We start from the raw sequence: 23,526 nt of genomic DNA, 5'->3' as shown, positions 1-23,526 counted from the left end.
AATAATCAATTGTCATTAATAATACATTTTAATGAATTTACAATATTATTATCAATTATCAAGCCTTCTCCGTAGTCCGCCCCCTATGTGAACCAGCCAAGGAATGCCTCGATACAGAGACGAGACTCCTGCAGTGCGTGTTTACACTGTTTGCGATGAATCAAAGTGCGTTCTCTCTACAAAATTTTGTTTGATTAACCATTTTAGGCCGTTTTCTTATTTTAATTGAATTTGTTGGTATCTGTTGCAGATTTTTGATTGTGAGGAATGTTCCAGCCCTGGGTTGTGGTGATGATCTCGCAAAATTGTTCACCACTTATGGAGAAGTTGAAGAGTACTGTATTCTTGCTTCAATAGTCAGTCTTTTTTCTTTTCATTTTTTAAGGCTCTATTCAAGTAGCCTAAAATGCAATCTTAGACTTCTTAAATCTTGGGTTTCTCTCAAATCCTTTTCATTTTATTCCCCCTTTTTTTTTTTTTTTTGCTTCAATATTAGTCTGAGGGAATTCCTGATTGTGAAACTCTAATTGGAATTCTTATCTTTCAAACACTATTTATAATGTTAATCTTTTCGTATTCCTTTTGTACTGAGAAGAACATTCTTTTTTTTTTTTTTTTTTTTTTTTTTTTTTTTTGGTTTTTCTATTGTTTTGCTCAGATGTAAACCCATGGATGCGGAAGACTGCGAACCATTTACTGATGTCTACTGGATCAAGTTCCAAAGGATAGACAATGCCAGGTGACATTAGCTTTCTATATTTTTACTACCTAGGTTTTGAGTGTTTTAGAACTGATTTATGAAGAACCAAAGGAACATTCAAAATGAATAAAATGGTGAAAAGTGCCTTGGATTTGTACTTCATGTATTAATGGAATCTGTTATATGACTCTGTTAGTTTAGAAAATGACAGTAAATATTTCTTATATTATATTTAGACTTGCTGTTCAAGGAGATCTGACCACTTAGAGCCATTGCATCTCTTATAGAAGTGGAGGATTGTTCTTTGAGAAATGGCTAAAGAAAAAAAATATTAAATGAGGTCATCCTAGCCTATGGTATCCTAATGCGCAGTATTCATTGTATGGTATAGAAAGCATGGGATACAAAGTAGTCATTCGTGGTCGTTGCACAAGAAACTATCAATTTCTTGAAGACAACGGACTGTTATGCATTTATTGATTTTTGAGTTTCTTTGATTTCTTCATGACCTTTGACGCTAGAAATACTCTTTCTTAATTTGTGAGGCCTCATGATATTGGTAGTAAACTATTGAGTATAATTTAACTTTAAAAATCATAAATCACTGGTTACTCTGTTTTTATTTGGGTCTTTTCATTCATATCTCACCATTTGTATAAGGTACAAGTAAGAGTTCAACGCATAATTAGACGTGTAGTTTATGAGAAATCAGAATAGATACCATTTATATGAACAAGAATATAGCATTACCTTAATAAGGGCACAAATACACACTTCAGTACTGTATAACTGTATCTTCTAAGTGATTGGTTATTCTCGGTGATTTCACATGTAGCATCTAAATAGTGTTATAGCAGTATACCATCTTGGCATGTATACGGGGTGCAGCATGAGAAATATAAGGGTGTGTTTGGTTGGCAGGTTTAGCACTCAAGTATGGGTATGAAAGTGATTGTTATTGTTTGGTTGACTGGTTTTTAAAACACTACTATGGGTTTGAAATACCCCATTCCCTTATTTTATAAGGGTTTCATCCCATTATTTATTCTTAGCCTAATCATTCTCATTTCACCCTACTATCAAACATGCAAAATACTTTCACCAAAACCCATTACCAAGTATTTGATACCCATTCCGATTCCAATTCCCATGTGCGAACCAAACACATCCTAAATGTTTTCTGATATAGGTTTGCCAAGAGGAAATTGGATGAGTTTGTATTCCTAGGGAACAGGCTCCGGGTCTCTTATGCACCTCAATATGAGAGCCTGTCTGATACAAAGGATAAGTTAGAGGGGAGGAGAAGGGAAGTTCTGACACGAGTAAACTGTACGCCATTGACTTGTACTTTGTATCGGTTGCTTGTTCTTTCCCTTCTGTCCTGACTCCTGAGGCCTGATGTTATGATGTTTCAGCTCAAAGATCCAAAAGTTGTGCAATCCATGGGCCTGATGCTGTCAGCGAATCTATAATCACTTCAACCTCTTCACATATAGCCTCTAAACCACTAGAAATTAATAAAAGGTAATTTTATTTGCAAGATGATGTGGATAGTTTTTTCATATGATCTATGTACTAAGACATAAAATTGATTTGTTTTCTTTAGTCCGTTCATGAAGCCACAGGAGACTGCTAAGAATAGAGATTCGTCTATGATTGTAATATCTTCTAACAAGGTTAGCTATAAATGAATATCATGAAATGAAATTCCTTGCAAATTGTTTTCGGTGACATTTGCAAGAGAAATTTATGTTTTTGAAGCGTTTTCCTCTTCTTGACTGACAATAGGTTTTTTTTTTTTTTTTTTTTTTTTCAATCACAGGAATATTTTGCATCAGAATCTATGAATCAAACTGTTCGGTTGGTTAGGGAAAAACTAAACAAGGTAAATGAGAATTTTACTGTTACTTGATTTAGAGGTTCAAATGGACTTCATTGTGGCAAATTAATTTGTCCATTTTCCTTAGATACAATCCAGTGCAGAACATTCAGAAGCCGGAGCTTCCAAGAAAGTGCGAGTAGACAATAGGAGGAGAATTTGAGGACTGATGAGAAAAGAAGTTGCTCTTGCTTTATTCAAGGTTTCATGCCTTCCATCTATTTCTATATCGAAAGGAAAATACTATATGTATTCACATTCTATATTCTCAACTTTTACTCCCACACTTAAATTTTTGATGTAGACACATTTACAGGGGCCCACATGAGAAAAATAGCCTATTAGTGCCCGCCACATCAGGAGTAAATTTGAGGGAGTAAGATTTGGGAGTACGTGTAGTAGAACTCATATTGAAATTGCTTTGCTAGGTTAATTGACTTAGGTAGCACTCCATCTTGTTGACATTGGCATGACAGTCAACAAACAAAAATTCTTACATGTTTATACTGATTTTACTGCAGCATGGTATAACTTAACTTGTTCCAACAAATCATTGAAGGACTTTGGTCATCTAATACTGTTGTTGCCATGAAAGGTATTTATTTGCTCAAGGAGGGAGAGGAGAGGGCAATGGAAATTTTGAATGCACACTTAGCTTGTTAATTCTTATCCATCTCTTGTAAATGAAATATATGTACAATCAATCAGGCATTTTTCAGTTTATTATGGAAGAATATAGGTGTCAAAATATCAGCTTATATTTAGTCTCTGTCCAAGTCCCAAAGGGGCAAATAGATAATAGAGGTGATTGGTAAATAGTTGTTAGCTGATTGAGTTAGTGAGTTTGACTAATTGATAGCATTAGTTGATTGTAGAAAGATGTTTGATAAATTGGTTGTTTGCTGATAGCTGATTACATACAAGATGATTTTCTTAAAAAATTGATTGAAAGAGTAGTTATTTTGACCAGTTTTTTTTAACAAAAAGCTAATTAATCAGATATTTATATTGATTGTTTAATCAAGTCAAATAGTTAATAATGATCAAATAAGTCAAAATTGTAATGAAAATTTTTGGTCTTCCATATATGAAATAACATGAATCATCTGATCCAATCCAAACTAAGGGGTTAAACTGTCCAAATTTATGCAATAGCAATTTCTTAATTTTTTTAACAAATAAAAGTGCATATTTTACTAATCGGACTATTCGGTTGAGAAGGCTTATAAAGATCAGATTATTTATTTATCAAAGAAAAATAGGATTAACTAAAGTTGTTCAAACAGACATAGGCCAACTAAATGGTATTTCCATAACAATTGGTGTTATGGATTCTCTAATGATCTTTTCTATAGGGGCGAAAAATCTCTCTCTCTCTCTCTCTCTCTCTCTCTCTCTATATATATATATATATATATATATATACAATACATATACATACAAATACAAATCTAATAAGAGCGAATAATGTTAGGCCTTTAACTGGAACAAAAAAAATGTCGGTACTAATTGTTTCTTAAAATGAATGGTTCATATTATTTTGATTTTAGTATCTTTTAATGATTTTCCTTATTTACCCTCTATTATATTATTTTCTTCCCTTAAATAACCCTAAATTCCGTTAGTTTAAACTTTAGTAACGGAATATTCCGTTAACTATTTATTATTCTTAACATACTCTTAATTTATATAAGGTCTTAGGTTCGAACCTCATCCCAAGTATAGTTGGCATAATTGTTAAACATATATTATGAATATGTTAAAATGTATTAAAAAATATATAATATAAAATTTAACATAAACTTTGGTCAAATAATTAAAATCATTTGATTTTCTTGAATTTTTTATTAAAAAAAAAAACAAATTTAGGTTAAGTTTTTTTTTTTGTTTAATTAATCTTCTTCTGATTATTTAGAACAAAACTTTATATTTTAATTATGCTTTTGCATTATTGGAATGATTTAGGCTATTATGGTATTAATATTTTTTGTATTTTTTTTATAATGGTACAATTGTACATTACTTTACTAATATTATACTGTTATTTTTTTTTATCGGACAAAATTGTTCTTACATCATTGTCAGACCTGTGCGGCCTAACTACAAAGTTGTTGATCATAAATACAATTACACATTGACTCTAAAACGGTAGGATCATTTTCCAAATAATTGAAAATGTTAACGTCCTACTAGCTTCAATTGAACAAGTTTACACATCAAAATTTTATCAATGCATGAAAACTTCTAAAGAAATTTGTAAGTTAATTTTTACTATATCATTATATTAATATCTATTGTAACCATATATTTTGAATTATTTATTATCATCCTCTATTGACAGAAATTGTAGCAATTGTTATGGACAAACTCTCAAAACAATTTGTCTCAACAAGGAATAGAAATTAAAAAAAAAAAATCATTGATTTCATTATTTTTGAAGAAAAGTATGTACGAAATTTTATTATTCTTATTAATTAAATAAATTAGTAGCTACAACAAAAAATAATACATATGCATTTAATTAATTTAAAATTAGATGTCTATTATGCTTTATTTAAAAAACAATATTCATTATAAAAAAATTTAAAAGAAATATAATTTCATTGGTTATATTATCTTTATTTTCTACAATTCAAAGATTCCTTACCTTCAAATTTATTAATTTATTATATTCACTACATTGTTCATTGTCTTCTTTTTTACATTATCTTGTAATTAAATATCAAAGTTATAATACAAAACATGTTTTATATATATATATATATATATATATATATATATATATATATTTATTTATTTATTTATTTATTTACCAAGTATTTTATACAAATATAATAAATATTAATATTTTGTTCAATCCTTTCACATGATAAACTACGACACACATCTCACAACACATGGAAACATGTAAAAAAACTACCACTACTAAATATCAATAGGTGTTTATACACTAAAGAGTTCATATTACAACTAAAATCTCAATCATATACACAGCAAGGCAAATCTAAAACTTCATACACCATAATCTCATTACATGATAAATCCCTCTATGCTGCTACCAGTAACCTAATTGCACATGACACACTATCAATTAAAAAAAAAAAAAAAAACATGTACTGAAGATGAAAACAATAACAATGCTACCCAAAAAAGAATTAAGAAGAATTAGAAAAATTTAAACCAAAAGTAGTATTTATTTAGACTATCGCTTTAAGACTAAGTGTTTAGACTAGCGTTATTACAAAGTTGCAAACATTTATTATAGTGACAATTATAATCAATCTCTCATATATTATATTGAATTTATATACTTTAAAATACCAGTTTAAATAAACAAATTCAACATTTATTTACCTATGCATGAATATCTCATATATAATATTGCATTGATATACTTTGGAATACTTATTTAAAAATAATTATTGGGCATTATCCCATTCGCACAAAGCGCGTAAAAAAACTAGTATTTATATATGATTAAAGCTCTGTACTCTCGCCCCTTTCAATTATTAAAAAAAAAATAGCACTTTGATGGAGATTTGTAGCATCATTCAAGTAAATACTGAGTGATCATAGAAACATGAGATTGTGATGCAACTCCACCTAATTTAAAACAGGTTAATGCGAGAACTATAAACAAAGGCTCAAGATCTCCTATGAAATATAAAAGATCATTCATACATAGCACAGTATGTCCAAGTAAACCCACTTAAAATCTTTACTGAACTATGACTGACCATCATATTTGTAAATAAACGTAAAAATATGAATGCATGAACATAAAATGCACATTTCATAATTTCATCCGTAAAGTCTTTTCTCCACACACTATAATATTGAGTATTATTTAAATTTTGCCGGGGGTTGGGGAATGGGGAGGGGAAGAGATATAGTATATTATTGGTTAATATAGTATTAATCTCCAATCTCCAATTAATTAAAAAGGGTTATTTATAGTAAAAAGGGTTATTTATATAAAATACATATGCCAACAGAAGGGGAAATTTTATTTAATTAATTAAAAAGGGTTATTTATACAGAAAACTTGACAGGCAAGTTCTTGAAAAACTTGGTTAGCTTACACTGTCAAGTTTGAGAGAGAGCCAGAGGGTTATTTATACAGAAAACTTGACAGGCACAATGACATAAGCTGGGTCTCTCACAATGACATAAGCTGGGTTACTCAGGTTGGATCTCTGTTTTGTACCAAATCTTAGACTTGGTGGAGCAAGCCAAAATTCTCTTTAATTATTTGATTTTTTTTGAAATATTAATTATTTGAAATTAGTAGGTGCACTTTCGTCCAACTAAGGAAAATGCTGAAGGATTTGTTAGGTAGAATATATTCTCGTATTTATTATTATTTTTAAAAAAAAAGGACCAGAAATTTTTTAATTTATTATTATTAATTATTGATCGTTCCATAAAAAATAAAAGACATATAATACAATATACTCTAAATAGAAGTTAGTAAGATAAAACTTTGTGTGTTTTTGATTGTGAACTTTTATACACTATTATAGGTTCTGATACACATTGTCGTGTTTATTAGTCTACTTTTGTTACTCAACTATTGTATTTAATTTTTTTTTTTAATTACAGAGTATATATATGGAGAAAAAAATTAAAAAAAAAAGTCATTATTCATGCATTAAATATGAAATATATATATATATATATATATATATATATATATATGTGTGTGTGTGTGTGTGTGTGTGTGTGTGTATGTGTGTGTGTGTGTCTGTGAGAGACTCATTCTGTTTAAACACATTACTATTATCAAGTATTTGATTTCTATTACTATTTTGATTCCAATATTTATGCCAAAGACACCTTATAACATCATTGTAAGGCCTAAAAGGCCAATTGAGAACCTTATTTCAAGAACCCACATGGCCACATGGTGCTTCTACAAATAACTATTCACAAATCTTGAAAATCTTAAAGTAGGTAACAACTAACAACTATCCCAAAAATTAAGATCTCATAGTTCTTGAAAAACTCTTTCTTTTTTTTTTTTTTTTTTTTTTTTTTTTTGAGAGAGAGAGAGAGGATAGTTCTTGAAAAACTCTTCATAACTTACACTCACATGAATTCTCATTCTCCTCCTCAAGAAGTATTCACGTCTTGTACCTTTTTTTTTCTTTTTTTTTTTTTTTGGATCTTTAAAAAAAAAAAAAAAGCTTTTCATCTTTTTCTCTTTTTTAGTTACTGTAACACAATCATAGCACGGGATTAACAATCGCGAAAGTGCCGGCAGAAATTTCAACAAAAAAATAAAATAAAATAAAATAAAAAATTGTTGGGTATGATCAGTCTGAACAGATCTGACGTGAACAGAGAATAGTGCAGACCATGAGATGCAGAGACGAAATTCAAACGGCAGTAAATTTTTTTAATAAGCACGAGACGACAATTACGAAATGAAAATTCATGGATTATATATTTGTTTAAAACCTAGGCTCTATTGCTAAATTAATGTGACTAAAGAAATCCGCAGTCACTAAAGATGTGTACTGGATAAATTTCGCATGTGATCTGAGTCGGTTAAGACCACAAAGAGATAAATTAACATATATTGTTCATTGTTACTCGACTCAAATAAAAATGACTGAGATTCAAATTCGTGATCATTTATATCCGTAACTATCTTGGCTAAATTACCCCAATATGGTATTGTTTGAGATGTGAAATGTGAAAAGGAAGGGGGCCATGGCCATTCCAGGGTTTGAAGTTGTTAAGAAGAATCAACGGCGGAAGAGCAATGTAGGGATTGGAAATTAGAGTGGCAAGGTAACAGTTTGGCAAACCCGTGACTCCAATATAGTGCACAGTGCACGCCCATCAAACTTCACGTGCATGTTGCTATGCCACAACTGGACAAGCCCCTAACGCAAGCCTACCCCTCCCCACCAGGCAAATTATATTATGCACCGCGGTGCATAATCGATTATGCACCGCGCGTCTTTTTTTTTAAATGAAAATTAACAGTGTTTATTTCCGCCGTTTCGCACCCTTTTACAAAAAGTAACTTGTTATTCCGTGTCATTTTGTATACACTGCAGTTTCAGTTGAACACAACTATAGTTTCATTTCGATATAACTATAGTTTCATTCGATATTTATAGACTCAAATATGTGAAAATGTTATTTAATTTTATTTTATATACACTATAGTTTTATTAAAACACAACTACATGATTATTTTGATATAATTACAGCTTCATTGTACAATATACACTCAAATATGTGAAATGTTATTCAGTTTCAGTTTATATATACTGCAGTTTCATTTCACTATAACTACAGTATCATTTTGATATAACTGCAGTGCCGATTTGGATATACTGTAGTGTTAGTTGGTATTTAATACACCAAACAAATGGACTCCGTTAACTCTAACGGCGGCGCCTTTTCTTTACTTAAAGAAACGGCGCCGTATATGGGCCGCGGTGCATAATCGATTATGCACCGCGGTCTATAATATAAACACTGTCCCCACCAACGTTCACTTTTTCTTTCCTCTAATGACTGTCATCTCATCCCTTTACTAACCAAATCAATTGTATTTAAAATATTTAAACACATACACATATGTATAATTGTATCTTTGAAATATAAAATTATCCTTAACCTCGTTGATTACCTGTTGTTACTTTTCATATTTCAACCACGAAATGATTCTTTTTGTTTTTTTTTTTTTTAATATTAAAGTTTACTAAATAAAGTTACTTCATCAAGTATCTTGTGGTCCAATGTCACCAAGTTACTCCCTTATAGGGGAGATTGTGAGTTTAAACTTAATTACGAATAGATACTACATTGTAATAGAGTCAGTAGTGTTCAAAAAAAAAAGAAGTTACTTCACCGGCATTTTATATATATATATATATATATATATATATATATATGTGTGTGTGTGTGTGTGTGTGTGTGTGTGTGTGTGTGTGTGTGTGTGTGTGTGTGTGTGTGTGTGTGTGCGCGCGCGTGCAGGGATGGCTTCTCGTGCGGAGGTTTTAAGCACAAAACCCACACGCACCTTAAATTTGGCCTAGATGCAAAAATTATCAAATTGTCACCACGTTTTTTTTTTGAACTTTTTTTTGGTAATTTTGGACGTTGATTTAAGCAAGATCAATGGTTCAGATTTAACCGCACAATCGCACCTGTGCACACCAACCATATTTGAACTTATATATATATATATATATATATATATATATATATATATATATATATATATATATATAAAAGTGTCGGAGCCACAATGGGGGCAGTGGGGGCAGCTGCCCCACTGCCCTACCCCATATAAATTGTATATATACTAAATATACCAAGACTTAAACAAGTTTGGGTTGACTTGGATGGTAAGGCCATTGCTTTACTTCCTAATATATGAATGAAAGGTCAACAGTTCGAAAATTGTTGCTGTAACTGTGTTTAGTTGCCATTTGTTTTTCACTGCTTATGCATTCCATTTAGTTGTCATTTGTTTTTCACTTCTTATGCATTCCATTTGTACTGATGTAGTTGTTTTATGGTCATTTGTTTTTCACTACTTATGCATTTGGACGAATACATTTGCTGAAAATTCATTAATGTTAGTTGGCATAGTTGTTTATTTAGAATAATTAGTTAATGTTAGTTAGCATATAGTTGTTTAACAATTTTATTGGTATTTGATATTTTGTATTTTGTATTTGAACATTTTTTAATTCATTTTACCTTTGCTTTTTCGCCTCCACTCAACGTAAATCCTGACTCCGCCACTGATATATATACATGCTAATGTTCAAGTTTATCTATTTGTTATCGTGAGACCCTTTCGTAAATGCATACAAGTTACTTTAGTATATGCTTAACAATATGATATACCAACATCCTTGATTGGGCAAGTATATTAATGACCCTCTAATGTCGTGATCCAGTGTGATTCTGTCAACGTGGTCAAGTATATTAATGACCCTCTTTTTGACGCCAAAGGTGGTGGAACCCTGTGTAATGTTATTACCGAGTGTAAGGCTTGGATCATGAAGAACTAGAATGTCAAATGCTATCACATTTTGCGGGAACAAAATCAAGAGGCGGATTGACTTGCGAAGAATTGTGCTCCGGACAACAAGTTGGCCATTTTGTATTTTTGCCCCAATGACGAGCTCGCGAGGTATGTCCGCAAGGATAGTCTAGGAGTTCCTTTTGTCCGCGGTGACTAGTTTTGTTTGGTTCCCCGTGGTTTCACCCTTTCACTGTATTCAAAAAACATCCGATTGGAATGTCAAACGTGTGACATTCCATTTGGATAAATTATGACCAATTGATGATAAAATAATATTCATTCCGTCTCATTTTAGGTGTTTGCATGATTCGATTAAGGAGACTTAACTGAAGTTAATTTTAATCAATTTTTTCATAATGTTAAGTTTAATATTAATAATTTAGTATATAAAATTTATATATTTAGAAACTACATCAAAAATATTATTATATACAAAAATTAAATTAAAAAACAAGAAATAGTTAGTTTGACAAAAAATAGTACACATAACATATACTACAATGTAATAGGGCCAGTAACATTCAAAAAAAAAAGAAAAAAGATTAATTGAGTAAATATTTTAATTAAATAATCAATCAATTATAATGCGCAAAGTACTTCTAATATACTCAACTTTGTAGACTTAAAAATTTTTAATCATTTTTATTTCATGTTTAAAACAAAAATAAAAAAGTGTCAAATATGCGACCAAATTTTTGCTTACATTCATACAATTGGACTATCAAACAAATAATTTTGTACAATTAAATCATATAACATTAAAAATGGAGGATGCAATTTGCTTCCTCTATAAGAGTTTTTTTTTTTAAAAATAAATAATAAAAATTTAATATTATATTATATTTATTAAATAATTTAAAAAAATAATAATAATTTTAATTTTCATGTGACATGAGACGTTTACAGAAAAATTCATTACTTACCTCCATGATGCCTATCAAAGTACCTATATACTTAATTTAAAATAATTTTAGTTAAAACAAAATACATTAATCATCTATTGTCAAAAAAGATGGGAGTATATACTATATTACTACTATATTACTATATATGAACCGGCCGTCGTATCTGGAGAGGGGACAAGGGTGAACCGTGCAATATACATATTTAAAAAAAAAAAAAAAAAAAAGTAGTAGAAGAAGAAGAGAATTGATATAAAGAAAGCAAGTCAGAAAAGCATAATCGTCCGGAAGAGTAAAAGATGCTGAAATGTTTGTCGTAATGGGGAGCTTGCTTTTATGGCCCCCTCCCCTCTCTAACGTTCTTGCCTACTTGACCCCAATCCCCACCCCCACCCCCCCGCTCTCTATATTTACATATACATTGGAGCTCATATGCATTCAGATACACGTACACACAAACGCAGAGAAGCTGCAATGCGGTTCAGCCTATAGAACTTTCTCTTTTCAGTTCTAATCTCAGTCTCTCTCCCCTCAATGGCGGTGGATTCAAGCGCAGAGGAGGTGAGGTTCCTTCTGGACTGCGATTTGGTATTTTCTGAACGGATTTCAGCTGTTACCTTGGGGGATTTCTTATGTTATTTCACCTACCTTTTTGCTGTTTGTTTGCTGCTTTTCGATCATTTTTTTTTCCGTTTGTATCGGAATATATGTTGCTGCGTGTCTGTGTATCTGTATATCAATGATCAACATACGAATTTTTCTGGCGTGTGTGCTATACGCCTGTACTCAACTTTGATCTCTCCTTCTTCTCTCCCAAGTGGAAATAAGGAAGAGATAGAGGTTCCAGTGGATGGAACAATTACTGAACAGCTAATTCACTGCCCTAGATTACTTGCTTTATAATTTGATTAGATTCTTCTTGTTTTGTTATGCTTTCTGTTTTTTTTTTTTTCAAAATTTTAAATTGTAGTTGAAGTAAATGAGGAATGGTTAATTTTGTAAAGTTTATTATGGTTAATGAGTTATGATTATGAATTGTTATTAATCAATAATTGACACCAAGCTACTTGAATGTTCTTACTAAATAAGCTAAATTTTAGGTTGTACAGTCCCATGTTTTACCAAACATGTAGGCAATGGATGATTCGGTGTATGATGCTTTCCCAAATTCATTGTTTTTACTGCAATGAAAAAGCTTAGGTAGTTAAATAAATTCTTACTGCAAGTAGAATAATGTATTTAATATGTATGTGTATATTTATGTATGTATACAAAACTGGACAAATTCTTACCATTTCTAAACCATATTTGATGGAATGAACAATGCCAAAACAAAATTCTCAAGTCATTTTCAGCATCGAGTGTTTTTTGGACTATTGTTTGAAATTTATAATTTTTTTTTTAATCCGGATTTTTGTTATCACCACTTGTACCTGTCTAGTCAAGATAGAATCATACTTCTTTGTCACTGGGTTTCAACTTTCAATACTTTTGTATTATAGTAGCCGTTGGTTTTGTCTGTATAACGTTAGAAGTTGGTCTGAAGTTAGATCAATCTCGATGCAATTCTGCAACCATGCAAGAGAGTGTGATTTCTTGTCTTTACAACAGTTTGGGACCATCAAAAGCAGATATTTGATTATTATTTACAGGTTTTTTATGCATATTATTTTTTATACCTATATGGCCATTCTGTGTTCTTATGTACTCTTAAAAGTTAAAACTGATGGCCAATTTGAGAGTTATCGTTGCTGTATGTGAAAATTTAAGCCCCCAATTTGATTACTTTAGATTCTCAGTTATGCTACAGTTTTATCCTCTATGTGCTTCTTCCCGAGTTCCCGGACAGTAACATTGCTTTTGTTATCCTTTCTCTGTAGTTATTGTGATTACTATTATCTTAATTTTCTTGCACTCTTTCCCTGTAGTTATGCCCTGTATCTTCATATATTTCCTCACATCACTTCAAATAGTGTGCTTAAAGGGGTGAAAAAGTGGGAAACTAAAAAGACTCTTTTTTCATTACAGTATAGCCAAGAGGCCCCAATTGTTACTGTGTTTCCTGATGGAGGAACCATCGACCAACAATTTGAGCCGCTTTTAGATCCAAATCTAGCAAAAAATACAGTGCCCGTTGATACCCAATCAAGTTGCCGAAGCCACATCAAACAGAAGATGAACAATACGGAAAATTATGCGACATATGTGGATGTGGATATTGAGAAAGGGAAGTTGGAGGTTCCTAAAGCTAAATGTGCCGAAGAAACTGCTGGTAGTTTAAAGATGGAAGATTCTTTAGTAGTAAGTCTTCTTGTGGTTTTACTGCCGACGAAATTGCTCTTGCTTTGGAGTGTTAGATTTTTTATGAACTAATTGTGTTTCAGAGAATACTGCAGAGAGAAATTGCGTCACAACTGGGAGGAAAGTTCATGCAACTGTTAATGAATAACAGCCTTGAGTTACCCAAGTTAATTTCTAGAGGTAGATGCAATTTCTCACAATTTATAATCTTCGTTACTACCAATTTTAACCTCTAGGCATTTTGTTATTCTTTTGCATCACTATGTATATAAAGCCGTTCGTTTCTACGCATTATGTTCATTTCTACGCATTATCTATGAGTGAGATACTTCATCTACCTGAGTTTTCTGGCATATTTGGATGAGCTTACAAGTTTTAGTTGCTTGCTATACCAGATAAATGCGTGAACGAGAAATCCTATGATATGTCTACCAATAGATTGAGGAAATACAAGCGCTCAGCCTCTTTCAATTCAAGAAGAGTGGTTCTCCTATTCTCAATTCTGTAAGTGCAGGCGATTTTACTTATTAATTCTTTCCATTTTTTGAATGCTTATTTTTCTGTTTTTTCTTTTGATTGTACCAGAAATGGTATTAGGCTAGCAAAATGTCTGTTTTTGTTCTCCAATTCTCCAGACAATTGGAGAAAATTTTGAGTTAGTAAACGGGCTCTAAAGTTTCATAAATTGCAAATTCTGCTGCGCATTTTAAGGTTCTAAGAATCTTATGATAATTTAGAATAGGCATGTCATCAGTAATTTTTTCTCTTTTTCTGCCTTATGAACTCTGGTACCTTTTCATTTTAGGTCGAGCATGGGAACACTCGTACTAATATATCTGACGTTGAGAGTTAAACAGATCGCTGAAAGTGGTAACGTGTGATTGAACTTTGTAGTAAAAGAGGCTTGTTAGGAATTTTTCTTTTCCCCATTTCACTTTTTTTCTTTTTCAAGGTAGGTTTTTCTTTTATTGTATATATATAATATATATAATTCGAATTTGAAATTCATGTATTACACTTTTCGGTGTTCCCTTGTAGATAAGCTCATAAGCTATCGGATGTGCCTCCTATTTATTATTATTATATTATTGATTATTGATGGGATATAGTCAAGCTCTAGACTGAGGGACTCCGGTCACTCCACTCTTTGATGGTCCAGTAGGTGGAATGAAGTCAGTTGCCCTGCGGCAATTGCGGTTAAGTTGCGAGGCGCTTAACTGATCATCTTCTTCCTCCAAGTCCGTAATGGGTACCTGGGGAATTGGAGCGTGATCTATCCTTGCCAAGGTTGTAAGGTTAGCAGCCGAGTCCAGATACGTCTATCGGGATCTCTAAATTGTCGCTTGCACAGGTGACTCTTTCAGTGTCCTCGACCCCTTGGTGATTAGCGAGGGTAGCAGGAACGGTGACTACCAATGGCTCAAAGTCAGCCAGCCATTCGGGAAAGCCTTCCTCCTCGGGCACAAAAGTAGGATCTTGGTCTAGAAGCACCGCATAAATTTCCTTTTGCATATTCTTTGCACCCGAGTGGTAGTCCTTCTCTCTAGAGTCAACCAAGTATTGTTTCCCAGTTGGCGTGCTCAGCCACTCCATGGCTAACTCCTGCAAATGTCGGCGAGCTTCTGCCATAACATCCTCTCGGAAAACGGCCAACCCCTTATACTCGTCCAAGGCCGCTTGTCGAGATGTAGCCACCTCCAGCATCAGTCGCTCAGTATTCTTTCGCTCCGCCTCCAAGGTAGATATCAATTGGTCGATCTGAAGGTTCAAGTTGTCAATTTGCTTGGCACGGTAAGCGGGGTCCCACTGGATGGCTTCAGCGTTGGCCAAGAGAGGCTTGAGTTTTTGGCAGGGCTCAGCCTGGGCCATGAGGGACTGCAACGAAAAGAAATCAAGATTAAAAGACTAAGACAGAAGAGGAATAGCCTTGAGAAAAGGTACTATGGTAGGAAATGGACTACAACAACGTGTCGGCAGGAGCCTCTTCTATGGCGCGTTGGTCCCAAGGGAAGATTACCTGAGGGGCTTCAGTTGCTCCAATCTCCGATGGCTTAGTAAGTGAAACAAAGTCGGTTGCCTCGCCTTGGGTACGGTTAAGTTGCAAGGCGCTTGATTGATCCTCTTCTTCCTCCAAGTTGGTAATAGTCTGGCGTTCAGTGTCAAGTACCTGGGGGACCAGAGCGTGATCTATCGCTGCCGAAGCTGTAAGGTTAACAGCCAAGTCCAAATATGCAGGATCCACCGGGATCTTTGAATTGTCGCCTGCGCCTTCCGAGGTGACTTTTTCAGTGTCCTCGCCCCCTTGGTGATTAGTGGGGGTAGTATGAATGGTGACTCGGGGCTCATAGTCAGCCAGCCATTCGGGAAAGCCTTGCTCCTCGGGCACAAAAGTAAGATCTCGGGCTAGAAGCACTGCATAAATTTTCTTCTGCATATCTTGTGCACCTGAGTGGTAGTCCTTATCTCCAGAGTCAATCAGGTACTGTTTCCCATCAGGCGTGCCCAACCACTCCATGGCTAACTCCTGCAGATGTTGGCGAGCCTCTACCATAACATCCTCCCGAAAAACGGTCGACTCCTTGTACTCGTCCAAGGCCTCTCGGCGGGAAGTTTCCACCTCCAACATCAGCCGCTTGACATTCTTCCGCTCCGCCTCCAAAGTAGATTCTAGTTGGAAGATCTGAGTGCTGCGCGCAATTTGGAACATGAGGAACTGCAACGAAAAGAAATCAAGATTAGAAGACTAAGACGGAAGATGAATATCCTTAAGAAAAAGGTATTGTAGTAGGAGATGGACTCCAATGGCTTGTTGGTGGGAGCCTCCTCCATAGCGCCTGGTCCTAGGGGAAGAGTACATTCTCCACCCAATCAAAGACTAGGAACTTCCCCTTGACGATGGCATCCTCGGACTCGACCTCCAAGCCAAGCTTGATCTTCTTGGAGGTGGAGGCATCGGATGACTCGGCCGGGCGTTTAGACAATTTGAAGTTTGAAGGTCGATTGGAGACCTGAAAAATGTGTCGGCGCTCAATCAATCGCTCCTCCTTGAAAAAGAAATTCTAAATTCTGGAATTTCAGGTTTGAGGGCTGGACCTTGAGAGGATTAGAGGTACTTTCCCGAGCCATCTACTAGTCGAATCTCGACAAAGTGAGAGACTAGATGATGGATAAGGATATATACCCAGTCAGGTGTGATAGCCTGGCTAGCCAAGGAGGAAGCCTGGATAAAGGCGGAAGGAATGAATCGAGGTGCGCATGGGTGGAGGACGGGGGAAATTAAGAGGAATCGAGCAGCGGGGCAAATGTTGGAGTCGGGTTGATGGGCGGATGAGAAGGGGAGTCAAGTAGCTTGATAGACGAGTGGAGGTGTTAGGCGGCTAAAGAGATGAGTAGGAGAGTCGTGCAGATGCACGGATGAGTAGTGGAGTCAGGCATCTTGATGGATGAGTGGGGGAGTTAGGTGGCCAGATGGACGAATAGGGCAGTCGGGCAAATGGATGGACAAGTAGGCCAGCCATGCGGATGGAAGGATGAGTATGGTAGTCGGACGAAAAAACGGACAAGTAGAGGAGTCAAACGAAGGATCAGATGGAGGAATTAGGCGGATAACCGGGTGAGATAATCAAGCAAATGGATGAGAGAAGTTGTTCAGTTGGAGACTAGGTCGGCGCGACAGTGGACCTGTTATTCATAAAGGATTTGTTCATCTTCCAACGTGAAAGAAAACTACCAAATATAAAAACGATCTTGGGCGGATCTTGTAGAAGATCGGAGAAGATCCCATAACAATTAGGAAAGAAATTGTATGCATTTATTACTAATTTGCTTACCTAGTTTAGATCAGTTTCTTGCCTTCCAAAGGCTCAATCTTCATGTATAAATACGTTGCTAGTGCCCTGAACAAGGGTTAAGCCCTTTGATCACACACAAGGCAATAAAATATTTTTTTTGGCAGCATTCCAATCGGTTTTTCTGTTATGTTGGCTCGCCAACTAATTACCCTCGTAGTCATAAAACTAACAGGGATATTGAATATTTGCGCCAAACTAAAACTTGCTCATCTTACCATCAAAAGCAAACCAGGACAACTGGTTTCATCCGGACAATAAACAAAAATTGTGAATCATGTTTCATAGTAACAACCACATTAAGGACGCCTCCAACTTGGTATCCTATAGCAGACTGCCAGCTACCTAGAAGACCATTCAAACCTGTTCCAAAACACATCTTGAATAACAATAATAGTAATAATAATAGTGTATCTAATTGAACGCCCTAAGTTTTTAGTATTTCGAACTTCTTTTTCTTTAGTTTGTTTTTTCTTCCATGTAAAGTACAAACTCTAGCATGCGCAACCTCCCCCTTGTTGCTCTGCAGAATTAGTATTTGTGGTGGGCTTCAAATTCACATCAACCATATCTTCCTGTTTTGTGGACGAAAGGGTCTCCATCCCTGGCAAGGCAGCCGCAATCTTACGGAACAAAGGCTGCATAATGGAACTCCAAACTGAGATTTTGTGTATTCATGCACTTTTTTGTGTCAACATTTATCTACCTAAAGAAACTAAGGACTTCAAATGTTCATGTATGACCCAAGCCACAGAGAGAGAGAGAGAGGAGTTTGCAATTCACATTTTATGCCACCAAAAGGCAAACATTACCAAAGGTCAGTATTTGAGGTCATAAGTTAAGGTAACTTTACCTTGATATTGAATCCAGCCTTAGCACTGGTTTCTATAAACATGACACCGAACTCCCGAGCCTTGGCATCGCCTTCTTCTATTGAAACCTGCCTGTTTAAATAGCAGAATCATCATAGAAGATTTCTGAGAAATGATATGGAGTATATGTTAAGAGACAGAATTAAAAACAATGTGATCAATCTGTATCTTTTCTTTCAATACAATTTCTTTGTTCTTTTAGATCAATTTTTCTAATGGAAGCAAGCAATAGCATGCTATCAAATATCAATAAAAGGGAGAAAGCATGAGAACAGAAAAAAGAGGTTACAGAAAATTGAAGCTGATATCGGCAAAAGAATGTCATATTTCCACAGATTTACAGTTAATCTGCAAGGTGCATTGTGCTCTTCAATGTTTAGACAGTTATAAATTGCAAGAAAATTTTCAAAAGCAGTAAACAATGGGCACCAATCATATAAATAATTTGATATATGCAACTTTCAGCTAGGAAATCATGGCAGAATTCGAAGAAGAGAACAAAGTTGATGAAAATCAAAGAACCCACAATTGACTGACGTACAAACGGTACATCAACTTCAATGAAAATACAAATGAAGCACAAATCTATTTCATCATTTAGCAATACACTTGTGAAAGATGGAATAAAAAGAGAAACCACTGACCTTTTATCAACAAGATCAGTTTTGTTCCCAACAAGAACAATAATGACATCACTGCCTCTTTCAGTGCGTACTTCCTCAATCCATTTTGAAGTGTTCAAAAATGATTGACGGTCTGCAAACGTGATGGTTTGTCTATTAACTATGGTTTGTCACATTTGATGGGTAAAATTGTACAAAGAGATAGATATGTTAATCAAAAGAAAACATTGCATTAATTAAAATTTTTTAGATTTTGTCCTCAAAAAAATTTTGAGTAGGTCAAAAACAGAGAAATATAAAGAAATCTTTAGCATGGTCACTTCAATTAGTAACTCACTTGCAACATCATATACTATCACTGCAACAGAAGAATCTCTTATATAACTTGGGATAAGACTTCTAAACCTCTCCTGGCCAGCAGTATCCCTGTATGAAGTTGGAAATGAAATGTTAAGAAGACTATGGAGTAATATTTAATTATATTTATGAACACAGGGTACACCACCAATCTCTTAATGATCAATCAGTATGAACTTTCATTTATATGTTCTCTTCAGTCCATTCAATATAAATGTATGACTATGTTCAGCAGGAAAGCAGAATATAAGGTGAAATTGTAAATCTTGACCATGCTAAAAGGCTTGGCAGGAACCCAAAAAATAAAAACAGAACTAAAACCACACGGACACCCCCACACAAAGAGTATGTACACTACTAAATACTTGCGTGTCTGTTGATATTTTATTTAGCTTTTAAAATGTGTCCTGTGAAATCAACATATGCACTGACTCAGATATGTTGCCTGTTAAGAATAAATGATAACCCTACCAGAGTTGCAAGCGAACTGTTCGATCTTCAAGGTACATTGTCTTTGATAAAAAATCAATTCCAATCGTAGCCTGCATGTTGTAACAAAAATGTAAGGAAGAGCTTCAAAATCGTGACAAATGTAAGTTTGACTGCGTGATTTTGCAGTGAGTCTTCATGTGTTTAAGATAACACAGCCCACCATCTTAATACTTCTTTTAGGAGTTATTGCCACTTTTGGCCCTTAGCTTTTATCTTCTTCTCACATTTGATCCCAACTATTAATCTTTTCCACATTTGGTGCGCTTTTCTTGCCACATTTGGTCTTGCAAACCAATGTTTGGCAACCACCAGCTATAAATGTTAATTTTTCTCTTACCGGACAACTTCAAAGGCACGTCATCCTTCCAAATCTAAATACACACTACTGTCACTATTTTTTTTTTTTTATAAAGAAAACCCCAAAATTGAAGGAAATGTAGAGAACTTAACCCTTTTCTTCTGCCACTCTACACCCAAAAATCACAAGAAGCTTCACATTTCGGGCAATTTTGGAAGTTTTAGTAATAATAGTGTATATTTAGATTTGAAGGGACAACTTTGTCCTTGAAGCTTTTCCAAACAAGAATAAAATTAACTTTTCCGGTCAATGGTTGAAAATTATTTGGTCGATAAGACCAAACGTGACAAGAAAATCATACTTGTCTACCAAATGTGATAAGATTAATAGTTCTGGATAAAATGTGGGAAGAAGATTATAGTCCATGGACCAAAATTAACAATAACTGTTTTTTAGGAATTAAATAGGCATCATTTGTTGAGAAACTAATCTCATACTCCGCAAGTCATATGCAAGTACACCACAATTACTTTTTTTTTTTTTAGTACTATTGACTCTTGTTACAATGTAGTATATGTTCATATCTACTTTCTTAACCTATTGAAGTACAAAGAGTCAATACTGTCTCCACTAGAACACGATCCCATGACCTCCCATTTGGAGAGTCACTTCGTGTCACTAGACCACAAGACCATTGGCCTACACCAAAATTACCTAGTTACATGTTTAAATTCAAACATTTCAAAATAATCCTATATATAATGTATTGATTTGGCAATTGGCAATTGGCAATCTATCCTTCTATGGTTGTACAAACAGTAATTGAATTTCAAACACTCGAATTCTTTCTTAACCATATATGAGAACATACAGCTGAACAGGAACTCCTTGATCCGCTTCATCAAAATATCTAAATACTTCAAAATTAAACACGGAGCATAGGAGAAAATAAGATCCACCTACATTTACGTTAGAAACAAAAAAAGAATATGAAAATGAAAATATGTACATACACATGACCTACCTTCATCCCACGACAAGCCGGAGAATTGTTTTTAACGCGAATTTGAGAAGAAAGCATTCTAATGGAGTAATGCGAGCATTGAAAGAAATCTAGATCATACCTGATAGGTAGTATCGAATTTGTCGTACATGAAGCGAGTGATAATGCTGGTTTTTCCGACCGATTGATCACCGAGAAACACCAGCTTGTACTTGGCCAGAGGCGATACCACCGCCATTACGTTGTGTTTCGGTTAAAATCTCTGCTTTTTTCTAACTTTTCTTCTCAGCGTTTGGAGGGCGATCAGATCTGGATCGGTGGAATACGAGAGAGAAGCACTACGAAGGGAGCGAAGAACGGACAAAGAAATGCGAAGGCTGCCTTTGAATTATCGTTTTATATACGTCTCTAAGATGAAACCGCCAACCACGCCCAAACACGGCAAAATCCAAATTTTCTCATTTTTGGAATTACTTTCCGTCGTCACATTACAATGACTAGCATGCCCTTTTTCGTTCCTTGGATCGTTGCTTTATCATGATCAGAGAACTGAGAGAAGGGGGATAATTTTGGTACTATCTAATTGCTACAGACTAGTTAGTTACGGACTTACGGAGTAGTGAGGACTAAACTTTTTAACTAATATACTATATGCACGTAAATTAATTTTATATTCATGCATGAGCTTAATTTGTTATAAAGCACATCAACTTATAAGTTGGCAATACATATAAAAAGTTGTGAAGTGAATATTTTTATAACATTTAAAAATTAGTATTAAATGAAGACCTTTTATTTAAAATCATAAGAGGAAAGTTGGGAAAAAAATACGGTAAGAGGTGTTGTGTGCGACTATTAAGTACATATAGCTTTGTGGGTTCCAATTTCGATCAGGTGTTGGGGTTAGCTTCGCGACTGAGCTTTGGGCTAATATTATGTTTTGTTGTGTTGTAATAGACGATATATGCATGTGGAGCTTGAAAGTGATTCATTAGTAGCTATTGGGGGATCTCGAATGCGTGGAGAAAATGATAGGGACACCGTATTTGAATAAGAGACTGATTTTGCACTCTACCACATATAGAGATCATAAAAATTTTATAATTTATTTATTACTTAACCATACATAAATGTTGAAATCGGAACCATGTGGACTTTAAATCAAAAGTCACTTTGCTTGATCCCCACTTTTTGTGTTACGATTTATATTTTGGAAGACTCCGTCTGTAGTTTCGCTTCTTGGTCCCTAAGCAAGCATCAATATTCGTTGGAACTTGGAAGTATTCAGTGGGCATATGTTTAGAGGGAATTTCTATATTGTTATTTGAAACAGTAGTATATATTTTGTGAAGGGAAATTACTATGTGGACACTAAAGTTCCACTTCTAAATTTTATTCTTGATGTAGACATTTCTCTTGAGACCCATGTGATGACAATAATTTGTCATTGTTTGTTAAATCGGAGAGTAAAAATGAGATAATAGAATTTGAAAATACATGCAATAACACTCTTTATGAAATTATATCAACTACTTTTATTGTTTGTAATACTCGACAGACAGTCATAAACCTGTAATGTGAAATGATATATGGCTTTAAAGTCAACAACAATACTGGACCAGATCCTGTAATGTCGTTGGTCCAACTCGTCCTGCTGGACCAAACCTCATCAGTACAAAGAGGGCTAGAATCAAGACCCCATTTTCGAACTAATTATTGTACTTGGGCTCTACATACAATCCTTATACCATGGACCATGATTCAATGACACTATGAATCTTTGGTACATGTATATGTCTTATGTTAGTGAATCTTTTGTGTATTAATCTTCTATTGTGATTTTTTGCGTTTTGTGTTATGAAATTATGTACCTTACAAGTATGAATTATGTACCTCATCATTTTGATCCAAGGTCCATAATGCTATGTGAATCCTAGTCCATGATATAAATTACCCTCTACATACAACAAATTATGCTGAAAACGTACCCACCTTACAAGGTGGGTTCTATATCCATAATTTCTATACTATAGATTCATAATTATAGAGCTATATGTTCATAATTTTCGATGTTTATATTCCGAATTGTTGAACTCTTTTTTCACAAATCACAGAACTATATGTTCATAATTTGATAACTATACAGTTTAGAAATTATGAATCTATAGTACAGATATTATGAATCTACAATA

At 34.2% G+C, this 23,526-nt stretch overlaps 4 protein-coding genes and 1 long non-coding RNA gene across 12 annotated transcripts; 2 read left to right on the top strand and 3 right to left on the bottom strand.

Moving 5' to 3' along the window:
• Positions 1–58: 58 nt before the first annotated feature.
• Positions 59–3,337, top strand: LOC109180174 (RNA-binding protein 48-like). Of its 2 annotated transcripts, none has more exons than XM_019329659.1 (9): positions 59–165; positions 251–334; positions 659–739; positions 1,890–2,029; positions 2,116–2,224; positions 2,307–2,376; positions 2,523–2,585; positions 2,668–2,781; positions 3,175–3,337. In XM_019329659.1, exons 1-8 carry the CDS (start codon positions 104–106, stop codon positions 2,740–2,742), a joined length of 684 nt encoding a protein of 227 aa, XP_019185204.1. In that variant the 5' UTR covers positions 59–103; the 3' UTR covers positions 2,743–2,781; positions 3,175–3,337. The 2 variants fall into 2 exon arrangements, with proteins under 2 accessions (XP_019185204.1, XP_019185203.1); XM_019329658.1 differs by having other exon boundaries at positions 3,101–3,337.
• Positions 3,338–6,276: 2,939 nt separating this feature from the next.
• On the bottom strand, positions 6,277–13,957 carry LOC109180604. Its single transcript, XR_002054091.1, has 3 exons — positions 13,871–13,957; positions 9,095–9,099; positions 6,277–6,287 (listed from the first exon to the last, which is right to left on the bottom strand). It is a non-coding gene; the product is annotated as an uncharacterized LOC109180604 (long non-coding RNA).
• LOC109180602 lies at positions 11,937–14,925 on the top strand. Of its 6 annotated transcripts, none has more exons than XM_019330275.1 (5): positions 11,937–12,128; positions 13,569–13,841; positions 13,937–14,021; positions 14,237–14,345; positions 14,647–14,925. In XM_019330275.1, the coding sequence occupies exons 1-5, from the start codon at positions 12,075–12,077 to the stop codon at positions 14,720–14,722; spliced, it is 597 nt and encodes a 198-aa protein (XP_019185820.1). In that variant the 5' UTR covers positions 11,937–12,074; the 3' UTR covers positions 14,723–14,925. The 6 variants fall into 6 exon arrangements, 5 of the variants coding, with proteins under 5 accessions (XP_019185820.1, XP_019185819.1, XP_019185822.1 ...); XM_019330274.1 differs by having other exon boundaries at positions 11,939–12,128; positions 13,925–14,021; XM_019330277.1 differs by having other exon boundaries at positions 11,940–12,101; positions 13,925–14,021.
• Positions 14,926–15,137: 212 nt separating this feature from the next.
• Positions 15,138–16,696, bottom strand: LOC109180246. Its single transcript, XM_019329733.1, has 2 exons — positions 15,859–16,696; positions 15,138–15,716 (listed from the first exon to the last, which is right to left on the bottom strand). The coding sequence occupies exons 1-2, from the start codon at positions 16,546–16,548 to the stop codon at positions 15,138–15,140; spliced, it is 1,269 nt and encodes a 422-aa protein (XP_019185278.1). The 5' UTR covers positions 16,549–16,696.
• A 1,180-nt stretch (positions 16,697–17,876) lies between these two features.
• Positions 17,877–21,868, bottom strand: LOC109180601 (ras-related protein RABH1e-like). Of its 2 annotated transcripts, XM_019330272.1 has the most exons (6): positions 21,456–21,868; positions 20,013–20,083; positions 19,522–19,610; positions 19,206–19,317; positions 18,543–18,633; positions 17,877–18,327 (listed from the first exon to the last, which is right to left on the bottom strand). In XM_019330272.1, exons 1-6 carry the CDS (start codon positions 21,570–21,572, stop codon positions 18,184–18,186), a joined length of 624 nt encoding a protein of 207 aa, XP_019185817.1. In that variant the 5' UTR covers positions 21,573–21,868; the 3' UTR covers positions 17,877–18,183. The 2 variants fall into 2 exon arrangements, with proteins under 2 accessions (XP_019185817.1, XP_019185818.1); XM_019330273.1 differs by lacking the exon at positions 19,522–19,610 and having other exon boundaries at positions 21,203–21,562.
• Between the last annotated feature and the right edge of the window lie 1,658 nt (positions 21,869–23,526).

This window comes from Ipomoea nil, unplaced genomic scaffold (genome assembly GCF_001879475.1).
Source record: "Ipomoea nil cultivar Tokyo-kokei standard unplaced genomic scaffold, Asagao_1.1 scaffold1026, whole genome shotgun sequence".
NCBI classification, from domain to species: domain Eukaryota; kingdom Viridiplantae; phylum Streptophyta; class Magnoliopsida; order Solanales; family Convolvulaceae; genus Ipomoea; species Ipomoea nil.
The sequence above is the reverse complement of the archived record's forward strand: the minus strand, read 5'-3'. Positions and strand labels throughout refer to the sequence as shown.